This window comes from Arvicanthis niloticus, chromosome 7, assembly GCF_011762505.2.
Source record: "Arvicanthis niloticus isolate mArvNil1 chromosome 7, mArvNil1.pat.X, whole genome shotgun sequence".
NCBI classification, from domain to species: Eukaryota; Metazoa; Chordata; class Mammalia; order Rodentia; family Muridae; genus Arvicanthis; species Arvicanthis niloticus.
The window spans coordinates 87,632,344-87,652,900 of record NC_047664.1 but is presented as its reverse complement, the minus strand read 5'-3'; the positions used below and the strand labels follow the sequence as shown (position 1 = coordinate 87,652,900).

Genomic DNA, 20,557 nt, shown 5'->3' with positions numbered 1-20,557 from the left:
CTAAGCAATTGAAGAAGCAGTGGTGCTAGCAATTAATGTAATTAAAGCTGTTATACCAGCAATAATCAAGCCCACTACTCTCTTGCTTCTTCTTAAAGCCTAACTCACTTATTCCAGTAATACAGATATTTTCAATCAAAAGCTCCCTGATTTCTTCTAGGACCTGTTTAGCAGCTGGTGGTAGATGATAAAACACAATGTAGTATGGTAGTCATCAGAACAACAAGAGATGCGTTTCATTGCTCAAATTGTTTTTATTTGTTTGATTGTATAATTAGATCAGGTTGTTTTCTTCAAAATCATCTTTAAGGCTTATTTATTCTAAGAGATCACACTGTTCTGACAGTTACCATCCCATCATATCTTTAACCAAACCACTGCTGAAGGAATTCCTGAAAGAGCTCCCGAAAACGTTGTCTAAGTGACGGAGTTGTAGTTTGGATGGTAGTACTAGATGTAGTAGAGGGAGAGCTGTTAGCAGACTCAGTTGGTGTAGGTATGGCTGTTGAGGTGCTAGGTTTAGGTGAAGTAGTAGGTTCTGTTGTGGTAGGTTTGGTGGTCGATGCTGGTGTGGTTGAAGTTGTGGTAGGATTGTTGGTTGGTGCTGGTGTGTTTGAATTTGTGGTAGATGTGGTTGCATTTGTGTTAGGATTGTTGGTCGGTGCTTGTGTGGTTGAATTTGTGCTAGGATTGTTGGTTGGTGCTGGTGTGGTTGCATTTGTGCTAGGTGTGGTTGCATTTGTGGTAGGATTGGTGGTCGGTGCTGGTGTGGTTGAATTTGTGTTAGGATTGTTGGTTGGTGCTGGTGTGGTTGAATTTGTGGTAGGTGTGGTTGCATTTGTGGTAGGATTGGTTGTTGGTGCTGGTGTGGTTGCATTTGTTTTTGCTTTGTCAGGGATTAACTGTTTTTTAGGAAAGCATAGAAACCTATGGGGATATTGATGTAATATTAACATTTTAGTTCCTGGAGGGCAAATGTTAGGCTGTGGATATTTAATTGGTGAAATGTAAGGTTTTTTAGCTTGATGTTTCTGTGAATCATGGAAATAATATCTATCTTGACCATGTCTTCCGTAGTTAGGAAAGGCTTGTCGATAGTCTCTGTAGTTATTCCATGGCCTTTGGAATGACTGTGGTTTTGATTGGATGTGATGACTCTCACCAGGCTGTGGAAATTAAAGGAAAAAGAAACTTTTAAATTTTATCATTTGAATTTCAAACCTTAGCATAGTGACTATACTTGTATTAATTGTTATTTTATTATATAAGTTATAGGAATAAATTATAATAATTCTATACATGTATACAACATATAATAGTCAACTAAGCATAGTTGATATTTTTGTGTTAAACATTTAGGAATTTTTGACTCTCTCTCATATATATATATATATATATGTATATATATATATTCACATTTATTTAATATATATTTGTGAAATATGGGCAATACCTCAATACATGCATTGTTAAAATAAGGGTAACTTATGTGTATATTTCTTCATATTATTTTGTTTTTGGAGACTTTGAGAAATTCTCTTTTAGTTGTTTTTAAAATATATATTTGGTGTTTATAAAACATAGTCACCTCTGTGCTGTAGAACATTTATACTTATGATTTCATTATGTATAACTATGTTTTGTGATTATTTTATTTATTTAAAACCAACACATAGTAATTACATATAATTACCTTAAAATTTATTTTTTGAGATGATAATTATAACATTTTGCTCTTTTTTCTTTCCTCCAAACACCTTCCAAAATGTACTTCCTTTTTGTCTTTAAAATCATGAGTTTTTTTCATATTAGTAGTTGTTACACACACACAAACACACACACAGATACATCTGTATATAAATACATAAGTGCAATGTACAGTCTTTCATGAATAGAGCTAAACAGTAAAACTTCAAACTTTCACAAATTCACCAAGACTTAATATGCTATTTACCAAATGATAACTTATTGAAGAAATCAAAAGAGAATGGGACCTCATAAAATTGCAAAGCTTCTGCAAGGTAAAGGACATTGCCAATAAAACAAAATGGCAAACAAAAGATTTAGAAAAGTTGTTATCAATCCTACATCCAATAGAGTGCTAATATCCAATATATACAAAGAACTCAAGAAATTATACTCCAGACAGTCAAATAACCCTATTAAAATGGGGGTACAGAGCTAAACATAGAATTCTCAACTGAAGAATATCAATTGGCCGAGAAGCACCTAAAGAAATGTTCAACATACTTAGTCATCAAGGAAATGCAAATCAAAACAACCCCAAGATTCCACCTCACACCAGTCAGAATGGCTAAGATCAAAAACTCAGGTGACAGCAGATACTGGCAAAGATGTGGAGAAAGAAGAACACTCCTCCATTGCTGGTGGGATTGCAATCTGGTACAACCACTCTGGAAATCAGTCTGGCAGTTCCTCAGAAAATTGTACATAGTACTTCCTAAGGACCCAGGTATACCACTCCTGGGCATATACCACTTCAAAAGATGTTCCAACGTATAACAAGGACTTATACTCCACTATGTTCATAGCAGCTTTATTTATAATAGCCAGAAGCTGGAAAGAACCCAGATGTCCTTCAACAGAGGAATGGATACAGAAAATGTGGTATATTTTCACAATGGAGTACTACTCAGCCATTAAAACAATGATTTCATAAAATTCTTAGGCAAATGGATGGAAGTAGAAAATATTATTCTGAGTCAGGTAACCCAATCACAAAAGAACACACATGGTATGCACTCACTGATAAGTGGATGTTAGCCCCAAAGCTTGGAAAACCCAAGAAACAATTCATAGACTACATGAAGCTCAAGAAGAAAGAAGACCAAAATGTGGATGCTTCAGTGCTTCTTAGAAGGGGGAACAAAATATTCAGGGGAGGAAATACTGAGACAAAGTGTGTAGCAGAGACTGAAAGAAAGGCCATCCAGAGATTGTCCCACCTGGGTATCCATCACATATGCAAACACCAAACCTAGACACTATTGAGGATGCCAGGAAGTGCTTGCTGACAGGAGCCTCATAAAGCTGTCTCCTGAGAGGCTTTGCCAGAGCCTGACAAATATAGAGGCAGATGCTCACAGTCAACTATTGGACTGAGCGCAGGGTCCCCAATAGAGGCATTAGAGAAAGGACTGAAGGAGCTGAGAGAGTTTGCAACCCTGTAGGAAGAACAACAATATCAACCAACCAGACACCCAGAGCTCCCAGAGACTAAACCACTAACCAAAGAGTGACCCATGGCTCCAGCTATATATGATTGTTGGACATCAATGGGAGGAGAGGCCCTTGGTCCTGTGAAGGATCAATGCCCCAGTGTAGGGCAGTGTAGAGGCAGGAGTGGGTGGGTGGGGAAGAACCCTCATAGAAGCAGGGGGAGGGAGGATGAGATACTGGCTTTCCAAAGGGGAAACTGGGAAAAGGGATAACATTTGAAATGTAAATAAAAATATCCAATAAAAAATAAGCATTTAAAAATGTTTAACAAAAAGTGAAAATAGAAACACAAGATAATCAGACTTTAAAATGATGTATATCATACCAAGACACACAAAGAAAGGTCCAAGAAAAACAAGAGGACACCAAATCTGTTAGTAGGAGGTGATACATAAACATGAGGGTAGCAATAAATGAGACATGGTCAATGAAACAGTTGTTTCTGTGTTTATAAGCAAGGCTGACACACTGTTAACTACACTCATTGAGAAGAAAGGGAGAAGCCCCCAGAGAACAAAACCAGAGAGGAAGAAAACAGTACAACTCATACCACAGAGATGAAGGGTCATTAGAAACTCATACTAACAAAAATTTTCCAATAAAAATAAATCTAGGGCCTGATGGCTTACTGTTTTTCAAAAATTTTAAGGAAAAAGTAATACCAATTCTTTTTAAATTATTCCAAAAATGTTCCAAAAATGTTTGAACAAAAACATTTGTTCAAAGTCATTCTACAGGGCAAGTATATGCTGAGATTAAAAACCAGTAAAGAACACTGCAAAAAACTTGGCCATTATCTTTGATGAGTACAGATTCAAGAAGTCTCAACAAAAATACCAGCAATGTTTTTTAAATAAAAAAAACCATTGGAAATCATTTTAAATGGAAACAAATGTTTCAGTGGGACCATCTGGAAATATTATTTATCAAACCATTGCAAAAATTCAAATGAAGTCAGTGTTTTAAATTTTTGATTGAATGTGTTTTTATACATTTATACCATTTATTACAAAATGGGTATAAGTAAGATATATTTCTAGGATCCAGTAAAAAGAGAAAGAAGACATGATCCTTTCCTCACATTATTCTAAAATCATGTACAAGATGCAATCTTACAGACTACAGTACAAGCAAGGCAGATAGAGACTGAGGGAATGGCTAACCAATAACTGGCCCAATTTGAGACCCATCCCATGGACAAGCATCAATCTCTGACATTATTAATGATACTCGGGTATACTTGGAGAGAGGAGTCTAGGATGACTGTCCTCAGAGGCTCTACCCAACAGCCTGACTCAGACACATGCAGACACCTACAGCCAAAGAGCGAGTGATGCTTGGGGACTCTTAAGAAAGAGTAGGAGGAAGGATTATGGCTATAGGAACTCCACAGGAAGACTGGCAGTGTTGGCTAGCCTGGACCTGGACCCTTGGGTCTCTCAGAGACTGAACCACCAACCAAAGAACATACACAGGATGGACCTAAGCCTCTTCGGATATATGTGGCAGATGTGCAGCTTGGTCTTCATGTGGGTCCCAAACATCTGGAGGGAGTGTTGGTGGAATGGGGGTAGAGATAGGGCTGTCCCAAAAGACAGGGCTGTTGCCTGTCTGTGGGATATGTTCTAGCTGGGCTGATTTGTCTGACCTCAGTGGGAGAGAAGAGCCTAGCTTCCCAGAGACTTTAAGTGCCAGGATGGAGGGATATCCAGTGGGGCTTCCACCCTCTCAGAGGAGAAGAAAATGGGGGATGGGAGATGGGGTATGGGGGAAAATTGTGGGAGGGGATAATCAGGAGGGGGCAATGAACAGAATGTAAATTGAGTAAGTAAAAAAAATAAATTAAAAAAATATGGGGCCCGATATACTACTCCTGGGCATATAATCAAAGAAATCTTGAGGTTCGGTCTGTTGTTATGTATTTTACTGCTAAGTGCATGTCCCCAAGGCCTGGTTTCCCCAGAGAGGAAAGTATCTGACCTATAGACCCTTTATAGTGAGGCTATGTGACCTTGTCTCCAAGTTATTTATAATTAGTAAATAAGGCTGTGGGATGAGAGGGAGACGGATAAGAGGGAGAGGAAGAGAGAGAGATGAGAAGGAGAGGGAGAGAGAGGGATGAGAGGGAGAGGGAGAGAGAGGGATGAGAGGGAGAGGGATGAGAAGGAGAGGGAGAGGAAGAGAGAGGGATGAGAGGGAGAGGGAGAGAGAGAGAGAGAGGAGGTTGTGAGAGAAGGAAGATGTTATGGACTAGGAGTCAAGAAAGCATGGCCATGAGGGCTGGCCAGTTGGAGTTAAGAGCAGCCCAGATGAGACTTAGTACATAGTAATAACTCAGGGTTATTAATAGGAAATAGATTTTAACAGCATAGAGGGTAGATATCTGCCCAGCTTTAGTGTTGATAAAGGGTTATTATAAAGAGAAAAAGTTGTGTGTCTTTTATCTGGGAACTGAAATATCAAAGGCAGGTTAGAAGTCCCTAATTGAGAGTAAATATTTTCTATAGAGTCTCCGTGCTACCACAGAGACACCTGGGTATTCATATTTATTGCTGCTGTATTAATTGCACTCATATTGCCACTATATTAACAATAGCAAGGAAATGGACTCAGACTAGAGGTCCACAAACTGTTGAATGAGTAGTGAAAATGTGGTACATGCAGAGACCTGGGAGGTGAGAGACTCTCAGGACTCAAAGGGAGGAACCTTAGATGAAATGCTCTACAGTGGTGAGAGGGAACTTGTAGAGCCCACCTCCAGTAGAAAGACAGGACATCAAATGGGGGATGGGGTTGCCATCCCACAGTCAAAAACTGACCCAGAATTGTTCCTGTTTAAAAGAACTGCAGGGACAAAGATGGAGAAGGGCCCGAGGGAAAGGAGGTCCAAATTAGGATCCAGCTCAGGTTGAGGCCCCAAGGTTTGACACTATTACTGATGCTATGGTGCGCTTACAAACAGGGGCCTATCATGACTGCTCCCTGAAAGGTCCAGCAAGCATCTCAAAGAGTCAGATACTAGCACCCAAACAATGGACAGATGCTGCAGACTCCTGTGCTTGAATTAGGGAAAAGCTGGAAGAAGCTGAGAAGGAGGGTGACCCTATAGGAAGACCAGCAGTCTCAACTAACCTGGACCCCCGGGGATCTCTCAGACACTGAGCCACCAACCAGGCATCATACATTAGCTGATATGAGGTCCCCAACACATATACAGCAGAGGACTGCTGGATCTGAACTCAGTTAGAGAAGATGCACCTAACCCTCAAGAGACTTGGGGGCCTCAGGGAGTGGGGAGGTCTGGTGGGATGGAGATGGGGTGGGGACATCCTCTTGGAGACAGGGGGAGGAGGTGTGGTATGTGTAACAGTTGGAGGGTAGACCAGGAGGGCGGTAAAGTCTGGACTGTAAAAAAAAAGATTAGAAAATAAATAAAAAAGAAAATGTGGCACATGAATAAAAATTACATTGTATATATGCAAATTTATGAACTTACATGAAATTAGTAGAATTGAAAATAAATTATATTAAGTGAGGTAACCCAGACTCAGAAAGACAAATACCACATGTACTCTCTTCTATGCATAGTTCAGGCTTTAATTTATGTGGGATCCAGTGCACAGAGGACAGGAACCTAGAATGTAAGCTGCCTGTGGTGGTTTGAATGAGAATGGCTCCTATGGGCTCACCTGTTTGAATGCTTGGCCCACAGTTGGTAGAATGATTTGGAAAGGATCAGGGGGTGTGGCCTTGCTGAGGGTGTATCCTTGTTGAGGGTTGGCTTTGAGGTTTCAGACATACTTGCTATGTTAGATTTCTTTCTCTTTATTCTGTGCTTGTGGATCAGATGTAAGCTCTCACCTACTGTTCCAGTTTTGGGAGCCAGACCTCTCCAAGACTTTCTTGGAGTCCTTGATCAAAGAACAAAGTGACTACTAGTTCTGTGTCCTTGTCCAGAAGACATGGCAAGGTCCAGTCTGAGGCTAGAGCCTGTGCCTTGAAGGTTGCAGTTTTTGTTCCTGAGAATGCAGTTTTCTTCCCTTGAGGGCTTCGGTTATCAGACTCACGGCAGCTGTGTCTGAGGCCTCTATCCTGTTTTCTTTGCCACACTGCTTGATTTAGCTTTCTGCTGACTTTGCCAATTATTCCTCTACAAGTATTGTATAAGATGCTGTACTACTACTACTTCCACCTCTCCCTCTTCTTCTGATTTATTTTATGTGTGTGAATACATTGTCACTGTTTTCAGACACATCAGAAGAGGACAGTGGATCCTGTTACAGAAGGTTGTGAGCCACCATGTGGTTGCTGGGAATTAACTCAGGACCTTTGGAAGAGCAGCCAGTGCTTTTAAGCACTGAACCATCTCTCCAGCCTAAGATGCTGTACTTCTTAATACACTTGCTTGGCACGATCATCAACAACTTCCCAGTTCCAGCTATCTGTCTTCTTTATTTCTCAACCTTAGTCCTTCCCTTGGACATCTTGCTGTTTGAGACCCTTATGTTTCTCTCTTATGTCTGGCTAAATTTTTTTAGTCTCTAATACAACTTAACAGCCCAGATATTAAATAAACCCATTCTTTAATTAGTATACCACTAAAAGAATAGGCTTATTAGAATACAGTAACAATTAAATATTTGAGTTTTAAAAAATTGTTTATGAGAGAATAGTCATAACTATACATGTCACCTGTGATTGCTGAGTAAGATACTAGCTTACTTTTTATTATTGTTAGTTCTTTAAATGGAAGCTTTGACTATCACTTCTATCACGGTTATATATTTTGTTTACATTAAAATACAACTATACCTTCTCTGTAACTTCAATATCTGATGGCTTTAAATTATTAAGAATGATTCAATTTGATGTGCCCTTGGGGACTGAGGTTTTTATCTAATTTATTATTATAATTAAAATATGTAGAGTAATGATTGATATGTAGTAGGAGTTCAAAACTAATGAGTGAAGAATGAATACAATGGTTTAAAGTAACTTTAAGGAAATAATAGTAGATGGGATTGTTTAGACTTGCTTAATTACTTAGTATAGAATTTTCTATTATCTCACATTATTTTAATCCTTAATTAGGTATAAACAACAAAAACTAGTTCCTGATGCTTAGAATATTTTAAAAGTGTAAGAATAGTTTCTCACTAAATCTGAGAAGTTACTGCAAGTAGTTTCTAGGTCAGATCATTACAAGGGCTCTTGGGTAATTGATCTTTGACTGAATTCCTGAGGGGAGATGAGGGATCCTAAATGCTGTGCATTGAGAAATGAAGATACAGAATACAAGAATAAGCATACCATTGAATGTTTATCCTTAAGAGATATTCATCCAATTACCAGATTGGATTAATTCCAAGTTTAATTGTGGACTTTCTTTTTTTTTTCTGTAAAATATTTTTATTACATCAATTGCTTATAGGTGTGGGATGGGTACCAGAAGTACAGGAACACATACGAGCAAATAATACCTTGGTATGACTTCATGAAATTCTTAGATAAATGGATGGAACTAGAAAGTATCATCCTGAGTGAGGTGACCCAATCACAAAAGAACACACATGGTATTCACTCAGTGATAATTGGATATTAGTCCAGAAGCTCGCAATACCCAAGATTCAACTCACAGACCACATGAAGCTCACGAAGAAGGAAGACCAAGTGTGGGTGCTTCAGTCCTTCTTAGAAGGAGTAACAAAATACTCAAGGGAGCAAATATGGAGACAAAGTGTAGGAAAGAAACTGAAGGAGGGGCTGTCTGGAGACCATTCCACCTGGGTATCCATCCCATATACAGTCACCAAAGGTAGATGCTGATGTGGATGTCAGGAAGTGCATGCTGACAGGAGCCTGATATAGCTGTGTCCTTAGAGGTCTGCCAGAGATTGACATATTCAGAGGTGGATGCTCACAGCTAACCACTGATCTGATCAAGGGTTTCCCAAAGGAGGAGTTAGAGAGAAGACTGAAGGAGCTGAAAGGGTTTGTGGCCCCATGAGGAGAGCAACAATACCAACCAACCAGAGCTCCCCAGGGTCTAAATCACCAGCCTGGGAGCACATAGGGAGGGACCCATGGCTCCAGCTGTATATGTATGGGAGGATGGACTTGTTGGGCATAGGTGTAAGAGGAGATCCTCGGTCCCATGAAGGCTAGACACTGAGTGTGGGGGAATTTGAGGGTGGGGAGGTGGGAGTAGGGGGGTAAGTGGGGGCACATTCTCATGGAAGCTGGAGGAGGGGGTTTCTGGGTGGGGGGTATGGGGTAAGGGGATAAAATCTGAAATGTAAATGAAATATCCAATAAAAAAATTTAAAAAAAGAAAAGAAAAAAATTAAGTGCACTTACAACCACAGTTCCTATTGTAGCCATGGTGGAAATTACAACTTAGGAATGGGGTACTATTGCTTAGTAGAAATCATCTGGGTTTTCATTCTTCTTCAAGGAATTGTGGACTTTCTAAAGCAAATTTAAATTTCTCTGAAGTGAACATATCCTGCATTTTCACAATAAAATAACTTTCTAAGCCTTAAAAGAACAGCACAGCCATTTGGGCCGTCTTTGAAGATGACAGTTGTATTTTTTATTTTCTATTTTGATACATAAGTGTATTTGGTCCTTTAGTACAATCTTATAGCTGAAAGGCATTTGACATGGAGAAAAATAATGAAAATATTTTAGTGACAAATTAGTGGGGCAAATTCCAAACTTTTCTGAAGTATATTTGAAAATTATTGTTTTAATCACCTTTAAGAAGAGCTTAGATATAAGAAAATGTTTCTATGTGTGGCTTACACAAAGAATTAAATTTAGAATTCGCCAACTGACTAAATTTAAGTGGTATCTAATGAAGAATCTTTACTCTAAAAGTCACTAAACAAACTGAACTCCTAATTTCTCTTTTCTTCATTTTTTGAGATTTTTATATTCTTTTCAAAATGTCTAATATTTGTAACTGACTTGATTTTAATATATAAATTATATTTCAGAATTAATTTTTAAGTGCTTTTTAATGCTGACTTAGTAGATCAACATGTTATGTCTGAAGTTGGTAGATGCAAGAGATATAGCACCAAGATATATCTTTTTGAGTGAATATTTTCTTTTCTTGATCTTAACACTCACAGTCAGTTGCTATGTATTTCGAGGAGAGGTCATCTCACAGTGTACAAGAACTCAAGTGCAGCACTAGAGAAACCTGGATTCTCTCCCCTTCCTTTTCTTTCTCTCTCCTTTCTTTCCAGTATTTGATGGGGTCCTATTATAACTCTCAGACACATATGTATCTGTCAATGAAATAGAGTCCATATATTCATGGCAATCTTATTATATAGGGTAAGTTAAGTAAATGTGAGTTATAATATATAAATAAACTACCAGCGAGATTAAGTGCTGTGAAAATGACTACATGGTATAAAGACAGTGAGTAGTGAGGCAGCTATGATAACAAGGACTCTGAATAAGGAACCTGGGAAGAGACTAAGTAAAGCCCAGGAGCAAATGCAGATTAGTACTGAGGAAGAGAGCCTTAGACAGAGACAATGTGCCAAAGGTACTAAAATGGGGCTAGGCATGCGAATTCAAAAGTCACTGAAGCATCTACTGTGAACAAACTTGAGGAGTTGGTCAGTAATGAAGTATGAGAGTTACAGGCAGTTGGGAAGACCACAGAACATCTGTTTATAGGGGTAAATGCTTTGTGCATTACTTCAAATACTAGAAACCCATGAGAAGATCTCAAATTAATGATTCAGTGAAATAAATGTACGTTGTTAACAGAACTTTTGTTGTGTAAAGAAAAATGCAGAAGGAAGCAAGATCGAAAGCAGTGAACCAGATAGAGTCGCAGAATTGGTGAGGAATTACTGTGTTTGGTTCAGACCTGGAACAGGAGGGTGATCAGACATGGTTAGATCAGTTATGGTTTGAAGATAGCATTTGCTGAAGTAGTGAGTCTGGAAGGAGCTAGAGTGAAAGATGATTACAAGATTTTTTTTGACATATGTAACTAGATCTGTGGTTAAAGATGGAGAAGAAAATGATGTAGAGACAGTAAGCTGTGCTACTCTTGACATTTAAATTTCATAAAGAGAAGATATTCCTGGGCTAGCAGAAAGCAGGGAGTGTTCAGTCAGGTAGGCAGAAACCAAACAGGCAAAAGAGCGGAGTAAAACTAAAGACTAGGATTACATAAGAGACAATGATCATATTAAATACCATTAGATATTACCACCATGAGAAATGACAATCAACTGTTTGGCACAAGTGGTTTAATCCAAATCATGTGAGCAAAGTCAGCCTGGGAAAGGTTTAGGAGAAAGCCGTAGAATAAGTACCGATGTTTTCTTTCCAGAAGGCCTGGAGCAAGAGGTAGAAGAGTGTAAGCTTTAAACTGCAAGGTGATGTTATCACATGTGCTAATGGAAATAGCCAATAGAGAAAGGGGAACCTTATAGGTTATACAGAGTGCATAACTGCAGGATGAAAATTCATGTGTAGGGGAGGGGAGTGTGATATTTTGCAGCACTTGAGAGATTGCTCTTACAATAAGGGTGATTATAGTTTTATGTGATGAGAGACAGGACATGTGTGGGTAAGTAAAAACAGTTAAAATCTTACTTTATGATTGACAGATTAGGAGAACTGGGGTAAGTTATTTAACCTCTGTGTTTTTGCTTTCTCACTTATAAAACAGAGGCTGTAACAATATCTTAGGAGAGCTAATGAAATTCAGTAATTCAGCACACTATTTGGCAATGCATATTGCTTAATGAGACCTAAATTTCACATTTGCAAATTCTAATGTTGACAAAACTAAGCTGTGGGCCAGTTCTGACTTGCTTGTTTGGTAAAGTTTTGTGGTAACATAGCTATGTTCATTTTGAGCTTTGTTGGCCCAGATGAGCAGTTGCCAGTGGGAGCACACAGTCTATCCACTTTTAGAAGTTTATCAGCTCTTGCCCTAGCTGTCATTACCAATCCACTCAGGTCTTCAAAGAGGCCACCAGCTCCCTGAAATAAGAGGTTGTATTTATCTGTTCTTTGTACTCCTAGTATGCCTTAATAAATAACTAGAATTAAGCAAATGGATGCTATTCAAACATTTTAGAAGTATCTGTCTCTGTTTCTCTCACTAAGTATTTTGGATGAAACAGAAGGTGCCCTAGATGAGGCTATGTTTCTGAGGATGTGTAGTGACTCGGTACTTTATTATATATCACCCAGAGAGGAAGACCATGAAATCTTACAGAATTTACCTCTCCACCATCTCTTACACCATACTGTGTATATTGGTGCCTATATATAGATGGGTATATCCCTCCTTCAGACTTTGGCACTGTTTCTTCTGCTTAAATGTTTTTTCTCTGTTCTTTCACCATATATTTAATCACATGTCATTTAATATCTGTTAACCTCATGTACAATGGCAAATGTGGTCCATCACATCCTCTTAACATGCCCCGTTTGCATCCTGGATTGCAGATTTAGTTTATGGCCTGTCTTCCCCATGCTTCATGAGGTTGTCAGCTGTATGTCTTTGCTGATGTTGTTGTTAACAGTTGCTGCACATCTGGAGTAGACTAATGAGTAGTGGGTGATCAGTAAGTGTTCTGAGGTCAGCGAATTGCACAAGTCAGTGACAAACAGGTGCTTCCCTCACTTTATTTCAGAGTTCCAGTTCTTTTCTCACTATAGAGATTTTAGGGGAACATTTTTACAAACCCTTAAGAAATTGTTCCTTTTCTCAGTCTCATTTGGGATCTCAAGAACTAGGTACTCAAGATTCTATGTTGCCAATGGCGTCAGCATCAGAATTGTCTAAGAACCCGAGAGAACCATAGATTCTGTGGCCTTGCATAAAATCCTCAGGGTACTTTGAATGATTGTCAGAGTTTTGTAAGTTCATAGAGGTTTTTTATATATATAAAATATATATTTTTTAAAGATTTATTTTTAATGATTTAATGTATGAGTGCTCTATCTGCATGTACACCTGCATGCCAGAAGAGGGCACCAGAATTCATTATAGATGGTTGCGAGCCACCATGTGGTTGCTTGGAATTGAATTCAGGACCTCTAGAAGAGCAGGCAGTGCTCTTAACCACTGAGCCATTTCTTCAGCCCCTCTATAAAATATTTTTATTAGCATATATTGAATTCATAGAATCTTAAGACATATCATATGTTCCATGTTATTTAAGTAATATAATTACTCTAGTTCAGAATACTAAGGGATTTAATTAATTAATTAATTAGTTCTTGATTTTATTTTTTTTTCAAGACAAGGTTTCTCTGTGAAGGCTTGACTGTCTTGGAACTCAATCTGTAGACCAGGCTGGCCTTGAACTCCTGGAGATCCACCGCCTCTGCCTCCTGAGTGCTGGGGTTAAAATCATGTGCCACCGATACCACCATCCTGCTGGTTCTATTTATTTATTTTTCCACATAGCCCATTCTATAGTCTGTTTTAATTATGGTTCCATGTTTTAAGCTTTTTTTTCTTCTATTTCTTGTTCTTGGTGACAAGAAATGGTCAGCATATTATTAGTGGCTAGAGAGTGCTGCAAACCACCTTCTCTATACTAGAGGTAGATGGAGGGAGGATGTGGGCATATGTGCTGTCACTGTCCATGTCCTGAGCTGTGGGGACCCCTCATTAACCTTAGTGGTCTGCACTTTTATGTCGGGTTTTTAATCCACCTCTGTATCACATTTCTGATCCTCTGTTTCTCACATGATGGCTGATAGGAATCTGTAAGCTGTTCATCAACGTCAGGAGCCAGTTCCACTGTGATTCAGCCACTCATTCTTTTATCCAGTTTAGGTTAGCTCTGGTCCAACTCTGTACCATCTATTACAACATTTAAAATATCCACTGCTAGGATTTTTTTTTGTGTGAGGTTTATCTTGACCCTATGTATCCATGGTACAATGAAAAATATAAATATGAACCTGATAAATCTCAGCAGCCCTGATCTCATAAAGATAAGCACTGATATATTGAATGTTCCAAATGCTAAGTTTAATTAAGTTCCTTTATCAGGTTAATAGTTAAGATTTTTTAGCTTATGACTTTTGGGTAACAGCTTTTCCTCACTGGGCAAAGATTTAGCTTAACAAGTGTAGACATCTGAGAACCTTTTCCATGAAGCAATGAATACAAGAAGAGATTGCTGCTAGTGCAATTTTAAAAGTTATGTTTTGAGACTTATTTATCAAAGAATATTTTATTGTTTTATGAAAAAAAATTGTTTCCCCAGAAGTTGTCTGTCTAAAACGTGGGGCAGAGACTGGTAGAGAGAGGACAGCACCACCATCTCCTCTATTGATATCTGGAAGGCACTCTAGGGACGCTCTGCTCCCGGGTGTTCTGTCTGCCCATTTTCTCGTCTCTGGGAATTTGATTTGTGCTCTATTAACATTTTGGAAGCTCAGACAAAACTTACTAATGCAACTTCTGTTTGAGGGATTGCCACCAAGTACCGTTTAGTTCAGCAGAATACATTTGACAATCATTCACTTAGATTTTTTTTAATATGGTCGATTTCTTTTAGTTGCATTATATTAAGAGGTCTCTTTATATGCCTTATAAAGCTATGACTTTATAAGAACTTAATTTTAAGAAAATTTGTTTAAAGAGTTTCAGATTCCAGCATACATAAGAAACCTATGCAACCTTGCTCCATCGCCAGGCTTCATTCTCTCAGGTCTGAGATAGGGTCCAGGGATGTGTATTTTTAATAGCAAAGCAAATGTTTCTGAGAGAGCTGTCCTATGGAATAAAACACCCCTCTACTTCAACCTAATCTGGAGAAAAAAAATGTATAGTCATATAAATGTCATAGTAAGTTTCAAAACATAACGCTACTTTAATCATATGACTAGACCGCCACTTGACCTTTGTCTATTGTGTAATGTAGATGGATACTGAAATAGTTCTCTTAGGTGGATAGTATGAAATAAAGACTCAGTAAAGGTTGCCATGTAAAAATCAACAATAGTATTTCTGTTACACAGCCGTAGGCTCAGTACACAGTACTTGGTCAGTAGTCGCTAAGATGCAAAACAAACTCTCAGCCTTCCAAATTATGTCTTCTCTTCTCAACACTCCAGCTCATGACAACATATACTCAAGACACTGTTCTCTGAGATTTTTATAACTCTACTGATTCTTTTGATTGTGTTCTTATTATGACTTGTCGATCATTCTATATTTTATGTTTTTAGGGTGTTTTTTGTTTACTGAAAAGCTTAACTAAGTTTCAAAAAGTTTGAATTAACATTGTTTATTAAGTGAATGATAGCACTGAGGAGAAGGTCCAGTCAGTCAAGCACTTCACTTACTGAGTGAATGGTTTTTGTTTCTATTTTTCCCTCAAGTAAATTAATAGGAATGCTTTAACTATGACCAGCACATTTGCAGGCATCAGAGAGGCTCTTTAATTTTATTTATAAGTATTTCCATTAAAAACTATTGAAAATAATCATTGAGTTGTGTTAGTATTGTGTGCTACTCTTTCAGAAAATTTATCATGTGAATTCAACTATTTATTTTACCATTATTGTAGTCTCAAAACATCCAGGAAACATAACTTGCACTATTTAAAAATAAAAAAGAAGATATATTTCTAGATAAGTGCTAGAGAGATTCTTCCAAATCTACCCGGCCTATCTTGGTCATTTTTGTTCATCTTTCCTTCCTTGCTATAGTCACTGGCCTCACAATCTGTAAACATGCATGAAACAGAAAGAGAAATCAAAGCAAGTTCATAGTGAGCAGGAGCCTGACACCAAGTTTTAAGTGAAAAAACGCTATTACTAGTAAAAATAATAATAAAAAAAAACAAATACAAAAATACAAGAAGTCTTTTGAAGTTTTAAAAATAAGTGAATCAAGGATATTTACCACCAGGGGAACTTACCATAAAATATGAAATAAGAGCCAACAGGCCCAAGATGAAGGTTTCCGTTTTCATTTCTTAATGTTGTTCCTGAAAGAAGGTCAGTGATTGCCAAGTTAGTCAAGTCAGTCGACAGCATTTTTTTTTTAATTTAAAATGAAAACTTAGAAAGAATTTTGACCTTAGTCATGTACCGTGATGAACAAATGCTGGTGCCACGTTCTGTGATGCCCATGTGGTTTAGGCAAGATGACAATGTATGCACACAGCAATGTTGTTATGTCTGTGATATAACATGTGTCTATATAATATGTATATAATTATATATATAATGTTGTTATGTCTGTGATATAACATGTGTCTATATAATATGTATATAATATGTCTGTGATTGCATGACAGATAGTACTCACCTTATTTTTTGTAACATAACTCAGATAATTATTTAAAGAACTGCTCTCAAGCAAAAAAATATTAAGATGATCCTTGTTACATTTAGGGCAAGTACTTTAGGATGAAATAGTTTCTTTGTACTTTGGAGATGTTTACCTGAAGCTAGTAAACTTTATATATTGCTTGCTATATATTTGAGCCTAGTTATTGTCAGTGTGAATAGGTTATTGTGAAATTAATATTTTGGTAAAATTATTGAAGTATTATCATCACCACTCTCATTGTTCATATCTGTCTACTGAATGATTATTGCTCTCATATGCCTTTTTTTCAAGTGATTCTCTAACGGCAACTGTGGTTAATTAGCGTGTGAATTGGGTGTAAAAGTTTGGACTTTAAACTGACAACAATTCCAGAATGTACCATAGCGTTGTGGAAATGAATCTGGGAATGCAAAGCTCAACTACGGATATTCTGTTGATCTTGGGGTTTTTGTGTCTTCTGCAAGTACAGGAAGAGCGGTGTGCAGATGCAGCAGCTGTTACTGTCTCTGTAGACTGCTAATGTGCTGTCTTAAAATTAACTGAAAAGTACGTAAGAAATGTAACTCAAACAGGAATGGCACCAATGTCAATCCTGTTTATGTTTTCAGAGTTCTTCTACTCATGACTTACTGTAGAGACTATCAAAATACATCAAATACTATCAAAATTGCAAAAATTGGGTTGTTCATCATTCAGTTAGCCAGGTCTTCATATCTCCTCTCCCTCATAACTTATCAAAATTCAGTTTGCTCTACCACCTGAAATGTTTTGTCTTAATATATAGTTGCAATTTTGAGGTAGCACGGTACTTTCTCTTAAAAGCCACAAGAATGCTTCACAATGAGAGCAAAACTCAGAACTGTAAAGTTAAAATATCCTTATATATTTATAAACAAATACTCACCTGGGTAGAAGATTCTCCTTTGGAACAGTCAACTGTTAAGCTTATTTTTGCCAAATATTCAGTTTGGGTAGCTACGGTTGAAAATTCGAGAAGAAAGAGAACTTTCATAGAACACAACCCTTCTTAAATACCACTCTCTGATTCCTAGTAAATGGACAGTAAGATTGACAGAAGATAAGATGTATTGATAATGTTTACTGAAACAAAGAAGTGATAGTGGCAGCTTTCCCCTTGGCAACGCCACCCATGGCACTGTGACCCAAGCTACTGTCCAGCAGGTTGGAACTCTGCAGTGTATGGTGTTCACATGTAGATACACATCATCATTATGTGGGGGATGCTTACAATATTTCATTCTCAAGCCCCATCCCTGAAGAATTTGAGAAAATATCTTTTATAAACAGCCCAAGTGTTACAAGTTAAAATTTTATTTGTGATATAACAAAGAGAGTGGTGATGATAATACTTCAAAAATTTTACCAAAATATTATTTTCACAATAACCTATTCATACTGACAATACCTAGGCTCAAATATATAGCAAACTATAAAGTTTACTAGCTTCATGGTGTTGAACCTAGAGCTTTCAAATGGCTAGGTTTATTTATTAGAACTGACATATAAGCAGTATGGCTTGTTTTATTTGTGAAGACATTTATTTTGGAGGAAGAATTTTGAAGAATGGGGAAAAAAGAAGCTTTGAAAGCAGCAGAAAGGCTTTGGTTGTGGGAGATAAAAAATTCAAGAAAAGACATTGTTTATTAATTTTAATTTTATATTTCATTCCTAGAGCTATAATTTTATTTAAAAGTACTATGCACACCCATTTGAGTCACTGAAATGGGTCACATGAAGATTACTGCACACATTTTTTTTTCTGTAGCTAACTACAGCTGAACTTTTAAGCATAATAAATATATTTTAGGTTCTGTGAACACTTGCTATTTTCATTATCTGAACAAGATGAATGGATACAATGCACAATAGCCTAAAAAAGAGGGTAGTTACAGAAAAGTTGTCTAATCCAATTTAAATTTACATTTAGAGATCATAGCATTTTACACAATTTTATGTTTAAAATAAATCCAGGCAGTCTGCTCATTTGGGAAAAAAAATCCCCTTTTGCTGAATGTTAGATTTCATTCTCCAATAGCTCAAATCTGTTTAGCCCCACCATGTTACAGAGTATCCTAACCAACTCATGAAGGGCTGGCTAATGTGACCTTTAAACAACCTCTTCAAAATCATGGAATTATTATAGGAAAGAAGTGAGTTAGAATTGGTCTGTAGCCACCACACTTCCCTTGACTTGTTGGAGCTTTGCTAACGGGAAGGGTGGCATCTGGAAGGCCAGCACAGTTGCTGGCTTGCAGATTGTTTTGCACAAGCTGGTTGTATGTTTCCATGACCTTCTAAGCCAACACAGGGGATGTCCCGAACAGAGTGTCCTCTAGTAACACGGCCATTTTATTAAAAAGATAAAGAGCCCTTCTTTGTGCTTGGTGTAGAAACTGTTTTGATGCCTAGATAGATTCTTAGCCAAATGTTTTAAAGTGACTTATGGTTGTATGGATCACTGATTGTGGAGGACATAAGGACGGATGCTGTCAGATTGAAATAGTTTCTTCATGGGTCACAGGAAATAAAAGATTAGAACGTCAGAAACAGGCATAACCACACTTTTATTAAAAACAAAGGCTATTACTCAAGAGTAATTTTAATTAAAATTGACTATGAAAGACTGGACTAGATAAATTCTCATAATATTTAAAGTGGCCACTGTCTTTAGTCACAGGAAATTCAAACTGTTGATAAAGCCTTACTGTTGTTAATGAATATGGTCAGTTAGTAGATCCCTTTTCCCTCCTAATAAATCTGGATCAACATCAAGCGAAACAATTCTCTGCGGAAAATTTTACCAAAATAATTTTTTTCTTTTTTTAAATTGGGTATTATATTTACATTTCAGATTTTATCCCCTTACCTCACTTCCCCCCACCACCCAGAAACCAATGGAGTATCGCTCAGCTATTAAAAATAATGAATTAGAGAAATTCTTAGGTAAATGGATGGAACTAGAAATTATCATCCCAGTGAGTTAACCCAATCACAAAAGAACACACATGGTATTCACTTACTGATAAGCGGATGTTAGCCCAAAAGCTTGGAATACCAAAATAATTTTAACAGAGCTGTGATTACTGATAGTGAACAAGACTATCCTAGAATGAGTGTCGGGGAGGGTCCCTCACCCAGAGATTCCAGCTACTCACTCCTCTGCTTGTGCCCCTCTCTCAGCTGTACATAACCCTGCCCCAGCTGCATGTGGTCTTCTTGGGAAGTGCTAGAGTTGCAGAGGAGGTGCACCTTCTTGAGACAACACTGTTCTGTATAAAATTTACGCTTTGGGAATTGTACCATCTAATTAACAAAAAATAAAAAAATAAAAAAGTTCTAATGATGTTTTAAGCAACTTCACAATTTTGTGCTGAGCTCCATTCATAGTAATCCTGGGGTGCATCCAGTAGGTTGAATGCTGGTTGGACATGCCAAGGTGAGGCAGAAGGTCCACTGAAGGGAGGGCTCTAAGCATAGCAGCTTTCTGGTAGTCGCTTCAGTGAGGCAGCTAGAAACATCTTTAGTGTGTTGTTGGCCGTTCATGTCTCCCCAGGAGTAGGCATGAAACAAGCAGAATGGAAATTACTGATCAATTATTGACTCTCTGTTTTAGGAGCATGCTATCCACCTATGTACACTTTATGATACTGAAGAAGAAGTAAGGCCCCAGCACAATTAAGTGTACTAATAAATTTTTCAGTCGTGATGATACACCAAAACACCAAGGAGCTGTCAGAAAATAATTCAGGGATATTTCAGAGTATTCTTCTCCCCCCTACTCCGTCTCTCTTTGAAAAATTATTTTCTTTGACCCACATTTTCCCGAAGTTAGGAATTTACTAAGGTCCTTGAAGTTATTTAGTAAATATTTTCTGTAAGAGTTTCTTTGATATATGCTCACAAAGGATTTTCGGGACAGTTAAAGATTCTGTAAACACTCAATCAGCG

At 37.7% G+C, this 20,557-nt stretch overlaps 1 protein-coding gene across 1 annotated transcript; it reads right to left on the bottom strand.

Annotated features, from left to right (window-relative positions):
* Positions 1–365: 365 nt before the first annotated feature.
* On the bottom strand, positions 366–16,226 carry LOC117712442 (uncharacterized). The gene is made up of 2 exons (XM_034508233.1): positions 16,173–16,226; positions 366–1,166 (listed from the first exon to the last, which is right to left on the bottom strand). The coding sequence occupies exons 1-2, from the start codon at positions 16,224–16,226 to the stop codon at positions 366–368; spliced, it is 855 nt and encodes a 284-aa protein (XP_034364124.1).
* Between the last annotated feature and the right edge of the window lie 4,331 nt (positions 16,227–20,557).

Bases quoted from the DNA above. Each gene is read 5' to 3' on its own strand.
- LOC117712442 (XM_034508233.1), bottom strand. From the start codon at position 16,226: ATGAAAACGGAAACCTTCATCTTGGGCCTGTTGGCTCTTATTTCATAT. The intron at 1,167-16,172 runs GTAAGTTCCCCT...TAATTTCCACAG, and splicing joins CTCTTATTTCATATTTTATG to CCTGGTGAGAGTCATCACAT.